Source organism: Maniola jurtina, chromosome 6 (genome assembly GCF_905333055.1).
Source record: "Maniola jurtina chromosome 6, ilManJurt1.1, whole genome shotgun sequence".
Taxonomy (NCBI): Eukaryota; Metazoa; Arthropoda; class Insecta; order Lepidoptera; family Nymphalidae; genus Maniola; species Maniola jurtina.
Window position 1 is genome coordinate 4430162 of NC_060034.1, and position 16417 is coordinate 4446578.

At 38.1% G+C, this 16417-nt stretch overlaps 1 protein-coding gene across 4 annotated transcripts in view; it reads left to right on the top strand.

Annotated features, from left to right (window-relative positions):
- The window catches only part of LOC123865996 (transcriptional enhancer factor TEF-1), a 124701-nt gene that overhangs the window by 103871 nt on the left and 4413 nt on the right, over window positions 1–16417 (top strand). For 3 of the 4 annotated variants that reach the window (XM_045907263.1, XM_045907261.1, XM_045907259.1), the window contains 7 exons: window positions 10787–10917; window positions 11744–11842; window positions 12579–12619; window positions 12941–13118; window positions 13797–13877; window positions 14705–14871; window positions 15620–15854. In XM_045907263.1, the coding sequence (XP_045763219.1) occupies window positions 10787–10917; window positions 11744–11842; window positions 12579–12619; window positions 12941–13118; window positions 13797–13877; window positions 14705–14871; window positions 15620–15854 (932 nt within the window). The remainder of the gene's footprint in view (window positions 1–10786; window positions 10918–11743; window positions 11843–12578; window positions 12620–12940; window positions 13119–13796; window positions 13878–14704; window positions 14872–15619; window positions 15855–16417) is intronic. The other variant, XM_045907262.1, reaches the window with a different exon arrangement.

Here is a 16417-nt window from a genome sequence, read left to right on the forward strand (position 1 = left end):
CAAGTCAAAGAGATTACAGTTAAAGGCTAACTTGTATCTGAATTAAAAAAAGTTTACCTACTCCATAAATTATAACAATCATCGGTATTACAGTCCCTTCAATAAAAACGCCCGCCAGCACAAAAAAAGCGCCAATTTAGGTTGGAAAGAGTAATGATTGCAATGCAAGCTCAGTTACTCTAAACCGAGGCGGGGAAATTTTTTCACGTTACACTGTTAACTAAAGAAGCTCGTTATCGCTACGTGACGATTACTGAAAGAAACCTTCGCGAAATTAACTGTGTAAATCTCTCGTGTTTCGAGTTAATATTTTGTGTCACTTTCAAAAATAAACGTTTCTTATTCTTATACAGGGTGGGATTTTGGGCGCGAGAAAAGATACAAGAAATAAAGATCTTATCACAGATTATTCAAATAATGAGGTCGGTTTTAGAGAAAAGAATAAATCTTATTAAGTACCTACCTATTTAATATATCGTATACGACATACAACCCTACTTTTTAACCCCGACCCTAAAAGAGGGGTGTTATAAGTTTGACATGTGTTTCTGTGTATCTGTCTGTGGAATCGTAGCTCCTAAACTAATAAACCGATTTTAATTTAGGTTTTTTTTTTGTTTGAAAGGTGGCGTGATCGAGAGTGTTCCTAGCTATAATTCAAGAAAATCGGTTCAGCCGTTTGAAAGTTATCAGCTCTTTTCTAGTTACTGTAACCTTCACTTGTCATTGTGGGGTGTTATAAATTTTTAATTTACACTTGTTTTGTACAAAGTTGTACTAGAGTTAAATCATCTCCACTTCCACCGTCATGTAGCGGTAATTAATATAGATATTATGTATCTCATGGTGAAGTCTTTTTGTTCTTCTGTGGAAAATAAAGCTGCAGTAACATATAGCAGTTTTCCACAGCCTCCAGTTCCAAGAGAGTCCCAATCTTTTAAGATTGGTTATGTTGATCATCCACTCATCATTAAGGTTTATGTTTCGAAACTCATATCTTAAACAATTTAATAGGTACTGTTCTGATACTCACCCTGTGATAAGGTTATAATTGTCCTGATCGTTCATGACTTCAGCGTTAGGAATACTGCCAAGTCGTTGAGTGTTTTGAGTATCATTCGTATTGCAGATTTCTTTCATCCTGACAACAACGTTATTATTCCTCTTTTTATATTTTTTACCGTCTTCACGATGCATACGTTTCGGTCAGAACATTTGAGTAATATTACAAACTCCAAATTTTTTCATTGAAATAATAATGAAGCTTTTTCTTGGCAACAGTCGTTGTGTTTGTAACCGTATCTCTGCTGGCGTCCTTTATTAGTTTACTTATTATAACCACATTATGATCTATAGTTTTTAGCCCCATATTTTTATGAAGATGATGATTTAGATTGAGTCAAGTTATTTCTTCGTGGAACATAGGGCTACAAAAAAAAATTTTTTTTGACCTCTACTAGTTCGGCATGAATATTGTGTCATTTATCTATTTAAATGTATAAAAGGAAAAGGTGACTGACTGACTGATCTACAACTCAAACTACTTGACGGATCGGGCTAAAATTGGGCAAGTAGAGTGGAGATAAGTAGCTATTATGGCGTACACATCCGCTAAGAAAGATTTTTTGAAAATTCAACCCCTGAAATAAAATAGGTAAAATAGGGTGTTGAAATTTGTATAGTCCACGCAAAAGAAGTTGCAGACATAAACTAGCTAACTTATGAAGCGATTAAACCTTTCCTATTTTCATTAAAAGTTACGTCTCTGTTCAAAGCATAAACGCAAATTCACCTGGGAACGTAACTATGTAAACAAGTCTGGCAAATCGATTTCCAACCACTTCTAATAGTTGTATTAGTTTGAAACTTGATAAGCTTATGCACATTGCTAAGTTTGCAGCTAATCTAGTGACAAAATAGTCTGATGATATATTCAATTTCGAAAATCAGCAGAACCTTATGTGAAGTCTGGGAAAAAATATTTAGTTCTACTATTACAGGTGATAATATTATGTTGGTCTAACAATTTTAGACCGACCATGTTATGAATTTTTTGCCTTATGGTCATTGTTCACAGCTGGGTTATAGGTCTCTTGCAGGGATCCTCAAACCACAGTCGTCTTACGCATTTGTGTCCAATGGCTTCCAATGACTTGGATGAGATCTATTAACCGCCTAATAATATTTTAAGGCACCTAAATATTAAATATGTGAATGAATAATTTTATCATACTGAAAATAGACAAGTCGTCTTATGCCATTTGTGTCCAATGGCTTCCAATGACTTGGATGAGATCTAAGGCACCTAAATATTAAATATGTGAATGAATAATTTTATCATTAGGGTGCCTATGAGCGGTACAATATAGGAGTACGAAATAAACGCTTAAAGGCCATGAATGAAATTCACAGTTCAGTCAATCAATTCAGTCAGGCAGGTTTAAAACCGTGTAGCATGACGTAACAGCATTAAAAGGATTATTTCCGGGAGACGATAAGATTAAACCGGCACATTTCTTTCCGTCTATTAAATCACTTAAGGTGGACACATCGCTTGCGGTAGATTTGTTTAGCAATTCCACCCCGGAGCCGGGAGCCGGGCAGTCCTTTAATTAAAGCGGACGGTATAATGTGCCTGACGCGAACTTAATGTGCGTCCGCCGTAATGGCGGTGCCTTTAATTGTTCCACGTCAATTGTGTCCGGAACACACACGAAATAATAGTTTCGCAGATAAGATGCTGTTGTTGAAGTAAAAAGTTTTTTAACCGACTTCAAAAAGGAGGAGGTTCTCAATTCGTCGGAACCTTTTTTTTATTGGACGTAGCAGAAGTGCAACTTTTTGCTTGAAGACCTGTCACTGTACTATCAAGATGTGTTAATATCATGTTTGTTACTGTCCCGTATTTGTATGGGATATGAATCGCGTCCCTAACCTTATCAGAAAATTACAAAACCCAAACCGCCAAACAAATTGATAGATTACTGAGTTTTGTTAACTTCTCGAACTAAGATTAGATCTAGTTTATAGCTACTTCTCCGGATACTAAATATAATTTTGCCGCCATTTATTTGAGCGATACCGTCAAACGATTTGTCGCGTAGGATGAAAAGTAGTCCAACTGTATTAATTCGTATTGCACTTACATTGAAATACTAGATATCAAGATAGCGAATGTATATACCTATTCATTGATTTCCAAACGCCATGGTCTTACACTGCCTGAATCCAGCGGCTCCCTGCGATTCGATATCGTCAGTCCACCCAGTTACGGTTTCTATTCCCCATTCCAGCACGTTACGACCCCAACATGTATCGTTTCTTCAAAATATAAGCCCCATCCATTGCCACTTCAGCTTCGCAACCCATAGAGATGCCAGATACTCTGGTTCTTTTACAGATTTCAGATGGTTTTTATCAGATCATTGATCAAATAGAGCAACTCGCTGAGATACTCTTGAGCTTTCTTATGAAGAGCTATGATAAACATGACTAATATTCCCCTTTGCTCTTCAACAAAGCGTAATGTTTGTGCGAAGAATGGGTATGACCAGAGAGGAACGTGTGGGGTTTGAATCGTTCACCTTTTGAATACGAGTCCGCTCCTTAACAGTTGAGCTAATGAGGTTCTGAATGAAATAACACACACTATCACGTGATATCTTAGTCAAAGGCTATCTATTTATCAATATAAAAAGCTTTTATCGATTTAGCGAGGTTCAGGTCAAGCGATAATATTAGTGTCTGATAATAATAAACGTCTGAACCAGTATTAGATGATTGTCTGTAAATATTACTTATTGCTTTACATTACGATTCACCTCTGAGATAACATTTAATCATTGTAAGTTGTAACGATTATGTAATCGGAACTTTATAAAACTGCGGAGGCGTGAAAGATTAATGAACGCCTCAATTATACTTACCTACTTACTTAATTGAAAACAGTTGGACAGGACTTTATGATTTTTGGCTAAGTAGTTTTTGGCGCGGAGGTATATGACAGGAACATAGGAAAGGATAAAAAGTATATTTTGCAATCCTGATAGGTATATTTTTTCGCTCAAATTATATCCAGGACGAATTACTTTATTTCAGATTTCTCCAAATATGTCTCATATGATTAAGATCGACACACACCGCTTCTTGGATAGGAAAAGGTATAGAACAGTTAAAGCCCGAGCAGGTCCACAGAATAATAATAAAGGTCGCCAAAATTTCTTAAAATTAATTTTCGTATAAAACAATGATACGCGGAAAATCTAGTAGTCCAATAACGTGTTTAATAATATTTGGGAGGACGGTTTATTGTCGTAGGGCAGTGTGATGGGAAAGAGCACGGTACATAATTGCGGGCACGCTCGTCCGGGCGATATATGGGCGCATTATTCGCGGACGTGTCGGCCCGGGCTTAATCTAGCCGGCGAGTGCGTCACCCGCCTGTCGTCCCGTCGTCCTGGCCCGTCGTCCCGTCCGGCACCCTCGCCCTAATCTTAACAGATATTTTCCGCACTAGGGTGTAATCCTACAGCCAGCGGTCTGGAGTTTTGTGTAGTGGTCTTAAGTTTTAAGAACAAAAGCTCAAGTTAACTTTTCAATTTGACTGTGCCTAAGTTTATTTAGTATGGACTGAAAAACGTCTTGAGTTGACATCATACAATTTTGGCAAATGCTAACTTGAAAAGTTAGGTACTCAGAGAGCTTAGTGGGTAATTCGCTCAGTGTGATATCCAACGAGCTCATTTGAAATTGGTTGGTTCTCTACATTGCTGTTTCATCAAAATAATTTATTATATTAAATTTTTTTTCAAAGAAAACCTTCAATAAAATCTAGCGAGCTCGGTGACTATCATTCAGTGTTAGACACTTGAGTTGGCTGGTCTGCGTGTCGCATTCACTACGTACCTACTTATCAATCAAAGATAAGCCTTTTTTGATAATTTTGGGTCGTTACCATCACACCAAATCTTTGCTACACGTAGGTAGGTGCTTAAGTACCTACTTACAACAGTGCAACAGATGTGTTATGAACTGTCCAACTTTTTGAGCTCGGTCTGTCGAAGACTGTTGTGCTTGTGGGTAAGTACCTAACTTATAATCGTATAGGTATAAGGTATTACTTAGGCATATTAAATTGTTACTTATTTGACCGTTGCAGTGATCCACGTATGTACATTCAAAAGTCATCACATAGACTTCAGTGAACGTGGAATGTAGCTAAGTAGGGTAAGTAGCTCTACTCTGAGATCAGAACTCTAAATCGTTGGCAATGGGATCAACGCCTAATCTTAAGAGATATTCTCTGCACTTAACTTCCTACACTGTAACTGTTTGTAGTTCTGTCTTTTACCCGTTTCATGAGTTGTACTTATTTGATGCTTAGCCTCAACTCTAGAGATGAAATGCTGTCGTCTATTTATTTTCCGACATGAGCACTGAATGGTATGAAATCTTGCTCTGTGATAGAGATAAGTCAACATATTTGTGCTAAGTGAACAATAGAGTTAAGTAGTTGGAGTCAAACAATTTCCAGTCAATATCGAAGTTTGGCAACAAGTAAAGACATTACACACATTACATCAATAACAACTTATGAAGTTGTTAGGCGGCGCAGTGTTGCAGTGCGGGGAGGGCCGCTCCAGCCTCCACTCCGGAGTATAGAGGCAACTCGGAAGTGAGCAGTAATTCAGCGGGGCTCGAACGATGCGGCGAGTTGTTGGAAACAGTTCGGCTACAAAGCCAGCTCCGGCTCCGCTGCAAGCACGTTCGTGAGTTAAGACATTCAAAACCGCTCAATATCCTGGGAGTATGAAAGTTTCGTCGGCGCACGGCTTCACGTGGTCCGGGGGCGGCGGGCGAGGGGTTCGCCGGGAGGGCTAAACTATGCGAAGAATGCGCAATTAGTGAGCGAGCGAGCGTGTAAGGGGCCCGGCCGCGCCGCTAGGCGGCGAACACAGTAAGAAAATATAAAGAAGGCCCGCCCCTTCTCCCGCGCCCCTCGTTTAGCGCCCCGCCCGCCGAAGGCATAACTCCCGATTGTCTCGAGAAATCCTCCTTAACCGTCGCCACTCAACCCTTCAGCGTCGCCCTCATCTTGCATATCTGCTGTTTGGGTCAGCGTGAAATTCTGTCCCGACTCCGTCGCTTCTGTCACCGATGGTAATGTTTCTTTTATTGGAACGAGTCCTATTTTCAATATTACGGTATTTTGAATAAATTTAACAAATTCAAGTAACTTTAACACATTTCTGTCAATGTAATATACCTATAGTAGGTTCTTGCAACATAACTTTCAAAGAACTCTCTCTAACTCTATAACTCATATCGAAGTTTCGATTGGTGACCAACAGCGTTCAAGTCAATTCAAGCTTTGAGCTTTTCCAATTATAGCTGTTCAATAAATAGATTAAGAACGTGGTTTAGAAGACCAGAAAAATATGCCTTAGTTAGTAGGTACTTACACATGTCATTAAGAGGAAGATTCAAAATGTTATAGGTAGGACGATACAGAACTTATGTCCAATTATATTGGAGTGGTACTCTAGCCTCTTCAGGGATACCTAGGACCTTTACCTAGCTATCAACAGACTATTTACTTATACCTAGAGCAAACATTAGAGTTAATTTCGCTAACACGGTCGAAAACAATCGACAGGTCATGCCCGCCAGTCGCTTCGTTAATGTGTTCCTGATGGATCTTCAATATCTTCCTTACCGTATAAATTATCGGTAGATTAGAAAAATAAATATTTAATTTCACTGGCTTTCCTTTTAATGTAAGAGAGCACAATATTAAAGAATCAAATTACAAATAGGAAATAGATAAAGCGAGTTATACATCGAAGATTCAATAACTCCACGAGAAAAGTGGTGTAAGTACTTAAATCTGAGTGGTCTTATTAATCCTAAATATACCCTAGATATTGAAAAGTATTTTATTTAACAGGACCTTGTCCATTCAGCAACGTCAAAAATATAGTCACAAGTAAAACAGGAATAAATATTAGTCACAATTTCTAACAGAACTATATTACTAAATTATTAATATCAGTTTTTATCCAATTAAGAAATAAAGTAACACAACGTCGGTATTAAAAAAACGCAATCAATATTCATATATGGCAGCCGTCCGCACGCACAATTTCATCCGCGCGGGAGCAGAGAGCGTAGCGCGTCGCTGGCAACGGACCAAATTAGCTAACTAACTAATAAATAATCATCTTTGTTTTTCTATTCGCTGGAATAGAAACGTTTCGACTTGATCCTTGCAACGCACTATTTATAGAGAGATGCACACGACGTTTCGGGTGAAAGCACTCTTAATGCCGGATTTTAGTGATGCGACTTGCGGCACTTTGTGTTGCGTTGAAGAATAAATCGATTTGCTAAATTAGTCGATGTTAGGATGAACTTTTTTAAATCAATTAATTATTATGTATAAAATGAATGGGCTGGACTGACCAAACACGATGATGTTAAATGGATTCTCAAACTGAAGAAAAATAAGTCAATCCAGATTCGCAAATGTTTCTTCTTCTACCTTTATTCAAAGAAGTAAATAAAGCAATTCTTTTCTAGATTTAGTCGAACTAACTTCACTAGTTGAATAAGACAACGTTTTTCTGTCGAGATTCATGCTAACAGTCGATACATATTGTAGTACATTTTCAAACAAAAGTGAGTCAACTCGATTCTGCGAAAGTGCATTATTTCTTGCTATCCTGAAATAGAAACGTTTCGACGTGAACCTTTTGCAAGGAACTATTTACAGTTTACTTGGAATTTCAACCTGTACAGTTGTTGTGTAACTACCTACTCAATATCATAACTTAGTAGGTAATGAACCATATCAAACAAATGGATTGTCTACCGTCGATCGATCGACCTGTGATTTTCAATCAATTACTATTTTGCAAGTCCTTTTATGATGTCAATACTCTATTGTCAGATCTTAGCAATTAATTGCCTATTTACACTCGGATTACCGGCGAAACATCCTTTTGATTATATTAATAATTGTGGCAATCGACTAGAATCGAGTAGAATCAATTATTATTTATTAGAATACCTTTTAAAAACTTAGCGCTTCACTACGAGGTGTTGCGGTCGCGGATGTCGTCCGCTGTGATGTTCGCGACGAATAACGTACGACGTGTTTATTTCTGTAATGCGAGTTATCCCTGTAGTGTCCCTTACTAATTTTAACCTAATGCCCGTCGTGAAAACTTTATGAAACGGTGCCATAATTTCAAAGCAATTTCAAGAATGTTTTCACTTAGCAAACTTCAAAAGTTTGTTTGCGAAGCTACTGCGACTGCCTTTCACTTTAAATTTTGGACAAAGTTACAAAGAGCTTACACTTAAATACGGAGATAATATTATAAAACTTTACCGATTAAAGATGAATAAAACTTTGAAATACTTTTGTCTGACACAGGTATTAAATTCTTCACACGAATGTACTGATCCAACAGTAGTAATGTAACGAGTACCTCGGTCAGATTATAAAATTCGGTAGAAACAACTTCGACATGGAGGCTGACAGAAGAATCCAGCTGGGCTGGGCAGCATTTTCAAAGCTGAGTCAGGTTTCGAATCGTTGATGCAGCAAAGCCTTAAGACTAAGGTCTTCAATGAGGGTATCCTACCTGTGATGACGTATGGAGCGGAAACGTGGACACTGACAGTTGGCCTCGTCCACAAACTAAAAGTTACTCAGCGCGCTATGGAGCGAGCTATGTTGGGTATTGCTCTCAGGGATAAAATCCGGAACGAGGAAATTCGCAGGAGTACAAAAGCGACCGACATAGCTCAAAGGATTAGCAAGCTGAAGTGGCAATGGGCAGGCCATGTCTGTCGCAGAACCGACGCGACGCGACGGCCGTTGGGGCAGACGTGTTCTGGAGTAGAGACCGCGTGCCGGTAAGCGCAGTGTGGGACGACTTCCAGCCCGCTGGACCGATGACCTGAAGAAGGTAGCGGGGAGCGGGTAGATGAGGAGGACCGTGTTTGGTGGCGCGCTCTTGGATAGGCCTATGTCCAGCAGTGGACGCTTACAGGTTGATGGAATGGAATGGAAATCTAATGAGCTTTAATAAAAGCTCAGTTCCAACCATGAAAAAAAACCAGGGAATCAGTGTACCTATTATTGAAATCGAGAGGCCATTACAGTTTTGAGAGTTGTTGGAAAGTACCTACCTATCCTGTTCTGAACGCTTCCGATGATAAAATGGGTTTAGAATCCACCCTGGATTCTAAAGGACAAAATACATTGAGCTATTAATAATCGCAAAGTATGTTAAAAAAAAATTAGCAGCACGTTCCATAACGGTTGTCGGTGATAGTTTTGCATTCTGCATATTGAATACTTGCGTAATACGTTATCGTTCATGAAAACGAACGTACAATCTACATGTAAATGACTAGATATACGTAAGCACGGCTCAACGAGCAGCCAAGGGGTTAATTAAATTCGCACCCGCCGCCGCTCATCGCCATCGCATTCCCCGAATTCAATGAGATTTCAATTTACTTTGCCCTGGCCCAGTCTTGTGCCGCCTCAAATTAATACACCATTGTTCAAATTAAAATCGTCAAGCAATTCTTCGGTCTCTACTTTATCTGCCCTGTACAGCCCGGGGATCCGTTCCTCTTTCAGTTTTTAGTATTCCGTACCTACTCCTAAATAAAAACGGGATTCTTATGAAATAACTTCGTCTGTCTATCTGTATATAACAGAAGTTTTATTCCAAAACTGTCTGTCTGTATAGTGGAGTATAGTATAACAGAATTATCCAAAAACTAGAAAAGTGTTTAACTGAATGTGTGAACTGTACCTATAGAACAAGTAATATTTAATTTAAAAAAACACGACTACCCTTCATATTGAATTTTTGTAAGAAATGTAAGGACTCTGACGATAGCCCATACATCCAAATCTGTTCAGACATTAATTGACAGCTATAGTGGAATAAAGGTACTCACATACATACATAAATGAACCCTGAGAACATTACACTCCTTTGGGCAGTCTAACTTTGCCGATTTTAAGCTCTATAAGTTAGGTAACCTATCGTTTTCTGTAGCATAGCAATCTGAGGTTTTGTAAGAGAAATAAATCTTGTACCCACTTCTACAAACTGTCTTCAAAGCTTTACCACAAGTCTTTCATAAATGTCTAGTCATGTTTTTACTTCCCCAATAAACGCCAGTCCTATTTCTCAATGAATACCCAGTCTTTCTCAGCAGCCACTTCCCGCCACCCTTTTTATAAATAAAATATACGGATAAAAATCCTCTTTTATTTGTTAATATTTAGTATTCGCTTTTCCAACAGACCTGCCAGTAAAATATATTTCATTATCTCTGCCGATCCACCCTGCATTCCGGGCCGGCTGCAGTTTCAATAATTGAAAATAGCTATTCAAAATATTTTGAAAATTGTTTCATAACGAGATCGGCATCGGGCCGGGCGTTGCATTGTGCTGCGCGTTTTGATTCGAGTTGAGTATTTGGAATATCTCGCGGGCTATGACAATTGGCACTTCGTTATCATCTTTTATATTATATTGTACCTCGTTTTTTTGTGAAATGTGCAAAATTTTGTTTAATAATTCTATAGAAAATTAAAATCTATTTAAGAACTCAGATTGTTCGACATGCCTAATCTACACACTAAATTAATCATTTAATGAAATGCCGATCGAAATTAATAATAATATCTTGGATGAATGGTTACCAATATCTCTATGTGAGCATTCAACAGTATTTTGTCTTTCTATTCCAGGAAGAAACGAACTTATAGCAAGATATATAAAGTTAAGAACAGGAAAGACGCGCACAAGGAAACAGGTCTCGTCACACATACAGGTGCTAGCCAGGCGAAAACTACGCGAGATTCAGGCCAAACTCAAAGTGGTGAGTGCATTTCACTTTGTTAACCAATTAAATTTTAATTAAAACACGGGGTTGCCTAAAATTTTGCAAGGGAAATGTAGCGAAAATGGACGTATCCTTCTATATTGTTATATCCATTGTTTTACCTACTCTACATATTAAGAACTAGTATTAAGAATAGGGTAAATATATACCTACCCTATATATTTTACCTTCTGGGCAGGCGTGCTCCACCTTAGGCTGCATATCTTTATTCACTAGAGTAACAATGTATCGACAATAAAAAGGGAATGAAATTACCTTGTTGAGGATCTGGAGACTTGACTTCTTAATCTTAGTATTCTCACTGATGTCAACACATCGCTTGTCAAGTCGCATCGGTCTGGATTGTGACCGCATCAGTTCGAGGGCCTTATTTTATATTATTGCTTATGTTATCCGACAACAATAGTTGTGGCAAAATTGAGAGCAGACCCTTCATCTAATGGACCCTTAATTCATCAAGAGGTTATTTTGGAAACCTTCGTGTTTTATAACACCGTATTATCACATTTAAAACAAATGAAATAGGTTCGGTAATACAATAGGTAGGTATAGGTAGATGTAGCAATGAAATCGATCTAGAATAAATTGTTCTGATACTTAATTACATGATTGAATTGAGTTTGATATAAGGAGGCAAAAGTAATTAAGCACCTATTACTATTGTAATGGTAAAAGTATAAATAAACAACATATTCTAAACACATTCACGTAGTAGGCCGCTATTCGTTAAGAGCCTATTACGCTATTGTAACATAGTAAACATTTTAGTTGAAACCGATTTAAGAGCTGATAAACAATCTAGGACGGTGGGGTGATGAAAGAGAAGGCGATGCAGTCTATGAGCACACTGTCGAGTGCGCAGATAGTGGCGGGATTGCCGCACCCGGCGTACCACCACACGGTACATTTTGCAAGGCATGCCTTTGTGTTGGTTCACACAAAATACGCCTTTATTGTGTTGCTTCTATCAAGGCATGGCGGCATGCACGCAACGGATAGATCAAAATAACGATTGGCTTCCAATTTAACTGTTACCGAGTGTTTGGCGGCTTCTGGACTTTAACGATAAAGGAACTATATTACTTATATTCCATTATTTTTAGTATTGAATTCGATTTTAGTGTCCAACACTATCAAGACAGTTTTAAAAATCCTACCAATTTGAAATACTTATGATTTGATAATTTGTAATATTCTGTACATTCATTGAAATTGAAAAATTATATATGAGGAGAAAAACGCAGTGACTGCTAACTTTATAGAGAAAGCAAACTTAAAATCAGAAAGTGTTCATGTTGATTTAAAATGTGTGGCTTTAAATAATGCTGGTTTTCTATTTTGGTAGACAATATTATCAAATTAATCAAAACTACCTAGTGTGCTTCTGTTAATTATATTAATGTATGTGGCCGAAACTAGTAACAAAATGGATCATTTATAACAAATAATCATTTTAACTATTTAACCAAACATAACATCGCATCTTCTAAAGTAGACACAGACAGAAAAATAGAAAAAGTATTTTTGAAATGAAGCCTAGTGAGAAACTGCTGACCCTAACAATTTAATCTGATATAGATTGTAGAATACCTAGTTATACCTACTTGTAATTTTAACCTGTTTTTTTTTTATTTCAGCAATTTTGGCAACCTGGTCTACAAGCAGGCACGTCACAAGAGTAAGTTTGATATCCATGAATTCGTAGAATGTTTAGATGAACTGAACAAAAAAAAAGAACTAGCGAGTTAAAAAGCTTGGAAAATATTTTTGCCAAAAACGCTGATATAACTGACCAATTCCATATTTCAAACTACAAAAACGAAGTCTTTCCATTCAAGCTTCCATACCTTTAGGGGATGAATTTTCAAAGGTCTTCTTAGTGCTCATCTACTGTTGTACAATCTCACTTACTAAATATTCCAATAGTACTGCGATGTTGCCTATAAAAAATTTGGTCAGGGACACGGTTTGAGATGCATAATATGGCCTCTTGTTCCAGTGTGAAGCCATTCCCGGCTACAGGGTACAAAGGTGTTCCCGGAGTGCCGGGCGTGGGCGTACCTGGCGGGACGGACGTGGCGCCGCCGCCGCCGTGGGAGGGACGAGCCATCGCCACGCACAAGCTCAGGCTCGTCGAGTTCTCAGCCTTCGTGGAACACCCCCGAGATCCAGACACAGTGAGTTAATAAAATTAATACCTATGTTGTTCTAAGTCCTCTATTCCCCATCGGAGCAGAATGCATTTACAGTATTACGCCATCACGAGCGGCTTTGAGCTATACCTTAATCTCTTTCCACGTCATCGCTATCCTCCTGAATCCGCCAAAACCTTACACCACCAAGTTAGTTTGGCAGACTACACTTTCTCATGCCCTGGGTTGCGATTGAGAGCTTGACACGAGATGCTTTGGGTTCCCTGCGTAATGTAGCCAAATATGGGGAATATTTGGCTAGGGAACTTAGTTGCGATGTTTACGAATCTGACATGGATGTCAGTGACACCCATATTCTTGAAGATTCCGTAACTCGTCACTTTAAAGACTCAGTTCTGTAGCATCATCCCTTTCTCACTGGATGCAAAAGAAAAAGTTTCCATACTTCGTCAGTGAGATACGAAATAGACCTAAAGAGCTTCTCCAGTGATTAACGCCCAACACATCTTAAATACAGATATCCAGAAGAAGAAAAGGATTTCAGAATCCGTTTGGAGTAATAAGAAGCATACGCTCTCATTCCTCCTTGTACAGAAGCTAACAACTTGCAACATACATGACTAGTTTTTCAAAACACTTCATATTACGAGATAAGAGTTCATATTTTGTAGAAAGGGTATAACTTTCGATTGGTTGTTTCAGTATCCACCGAGCACAGCGCCGGCGCAACATTTATTCGTACATATAGGTGGTACTGTAACATACGCAGATCCTTTATTAGAGGTAATTATTATTGTACTTAATCTGTTGCATGTAGAGATCAGTGTTAAATAATGGTCTAAAACTGATTAAGAAATTTCTAGGTCTAAGACCTTAGTTGAACAGTCAAATATTCCTGTTTCAATATAAAAAAATATACGAAAGGAATCGTTGTAACTTGTATTCCTTCGCGTTTGCATATTATGAGCTGAGGAAAAGGGAGTAAGTTTGGATAAACATAGTGAAGAAAAATTTGGTATGGAAGTTGGAACGCTTTAAAAGTTTAAATGGAACCAGTAGCTATCACAGCTGTGGTAACTTTTGAACACGCTCAGTTTGTCTGTAGTTTAGTCCATGAACTTGATCACACCTAAAGGCTGATTGAGATGAAAATTGAGACGAATCGGTTAACAATATATTGGATAGAATCAGGCGTTACTTTGCGGAAGTTCATGTTTAGCAAGAAACAGTTAAAAAATATTTTGATATAATCCGCCAACAGATCTGTTGGCGGATTATAGCAAAATAATTTTTAACTGTTTCTTGGTTAACAATATGTTTATTTGGGCATCAGCCTGACGTAAAATGGTCTTTATCAATCTGTTTGGATCATTTACATCATTTAGATAAAACTTATGGTTACAACTCTTGAAAAGCTTGTCTACGGTAGCTATGAAAATCTTAAATGCTTTCATTAGATATACAAGGTCTCCAGCATCTAAATCGATGGAATCTTAAGTTACTGAAAAAAATTAAACCCTCGGCGATGAAATAACAATTATTTCATCGCCGAGGGTTTAATTTTTGATCAGTCAATCAGATGTGTTACAATTTTGACTGTCTCTTTTCAGTCAGTAGAGGTACAGCAGATAAACGACAAATTCCCTGAGAAGAAAGGCGGTTTGAAAGAGCTGTACGAGAAGGGGCCGCGAAACGCGTTCTTCCTCGTCAAGTTCTGGGCGGACCTTAACACCAACAACCTCGACGATCCAGGAGCCTTCTACGGAGTCACTAGTGTGTAAGTGAACTGTTTTATAATTAGTAGCATTTTTATAATTTGATGAGATATTGTAGCGTTCTAACTTATTTCTTTTAAAATGTTGGCGGTAAAAAATTAATGCGGTGTTGACAAAAAACTTATTAAGCTCATTTCAGACTATGGAATTTAATATATATTACAGTCTATGCGAATTATTGTATCCTTGAATGTCTATTTTGATCGGACTGTAATACTAATATATATTATAAACCATAGTCTGAAATGAGCTTTAGAATTGAAATTATCGTAGTTAGCGCGTTAAGTTTTTAGGCGCAAACTGAGTAACGGAGAACTTTATGTTCTTATTTATAAATCTAAAGATCTACCAAGAGTATTTAATGTGGGTTACATATTTTTGAGAATACCTTAATTCATCCGGGCCAAAATATTTTAAGTAACTACCTATTCTGTTGCAATGATGTGTCGAGAGTGGAGTCTAAACCACCGATTCGACGAAAAGCAGATTCAACTGATTAGAACGTGCAAGAAACTCAGCAGTATCAAATGCAAATTAAACTTTTTATTGTTAGTAATGCATTGTACAATCACAACCCAATTTGTATGGCTAGCCATCCTTGTATGGCTATAACTTAAATATGTAGATTTTAATACTTTTAGTATAAGCTTAGATAGATTAAAAAAAATGTAATATAAATATTTGCATGCCTATTAGCGGGTAAGTTTTTTTGCAAATAAAGATCATTTATCATTCTATTTTCTTCGGCAGGTACGAGAGCAACGAGAACATGACAATAACGTGTAGCACAAAAGTGTGTTCGTTCGGCAAACAAGTGGTGGAGAAGGTAGAAACGGAGTACGCCCGGTTCGAGGGCGGCCGCTTCGTGTACCGCATCCAGCGCTCGCCCATGTGCGAGTACATGGTCAACTTCATACACAAGCTCAAACACCTGCCCGAGAAGTACATGATGAACAGTGTGCTGGAGAACTTCACCATTCTGCAGGTACGAATCTAAGGGTACCTACTGTCACACTAATATTATAAAGGCGAAAGTTTGTGTATGTGTGTGTGTGTGTGTATATGTTGTTACTTTATAACCCGGAAAATCAAAGAGTTCCCACGGGATTTTTAAAAAACCTACATCCACGCGAACGAAGTCGCGGGCATCAGCTAGTAGCTTAATAAGATAAGGACTTACTTATTTCATTAAGCCTGATGCCCGATGGAGGAAGATTATTTTTACTATCAAACCACTGTGGCAAAAGTAGATTTAGGTATAGGATTTGACGTATTCATACATACTCGACGTATGGTCTCCAGCGCTTACAGCATATGCTTCTATTTGAACATTTGCCCAAAGCAGCGGTTCCTGAATTGATGAAATCTGATTTAGTTGGGACTGGATCGGGAATCACGAATTCTAAATTGACTGGTTTGAAGACATCAATCGGGCTGTGTCCCGTGCAAATTCGCAGTTCTATACACTGCTATATAAGTAGTACGAGTGTGCCAGAGGCCAAAACGAACAACCATTGAAATGCCATTTTATCGTTGTCAATAAAATTA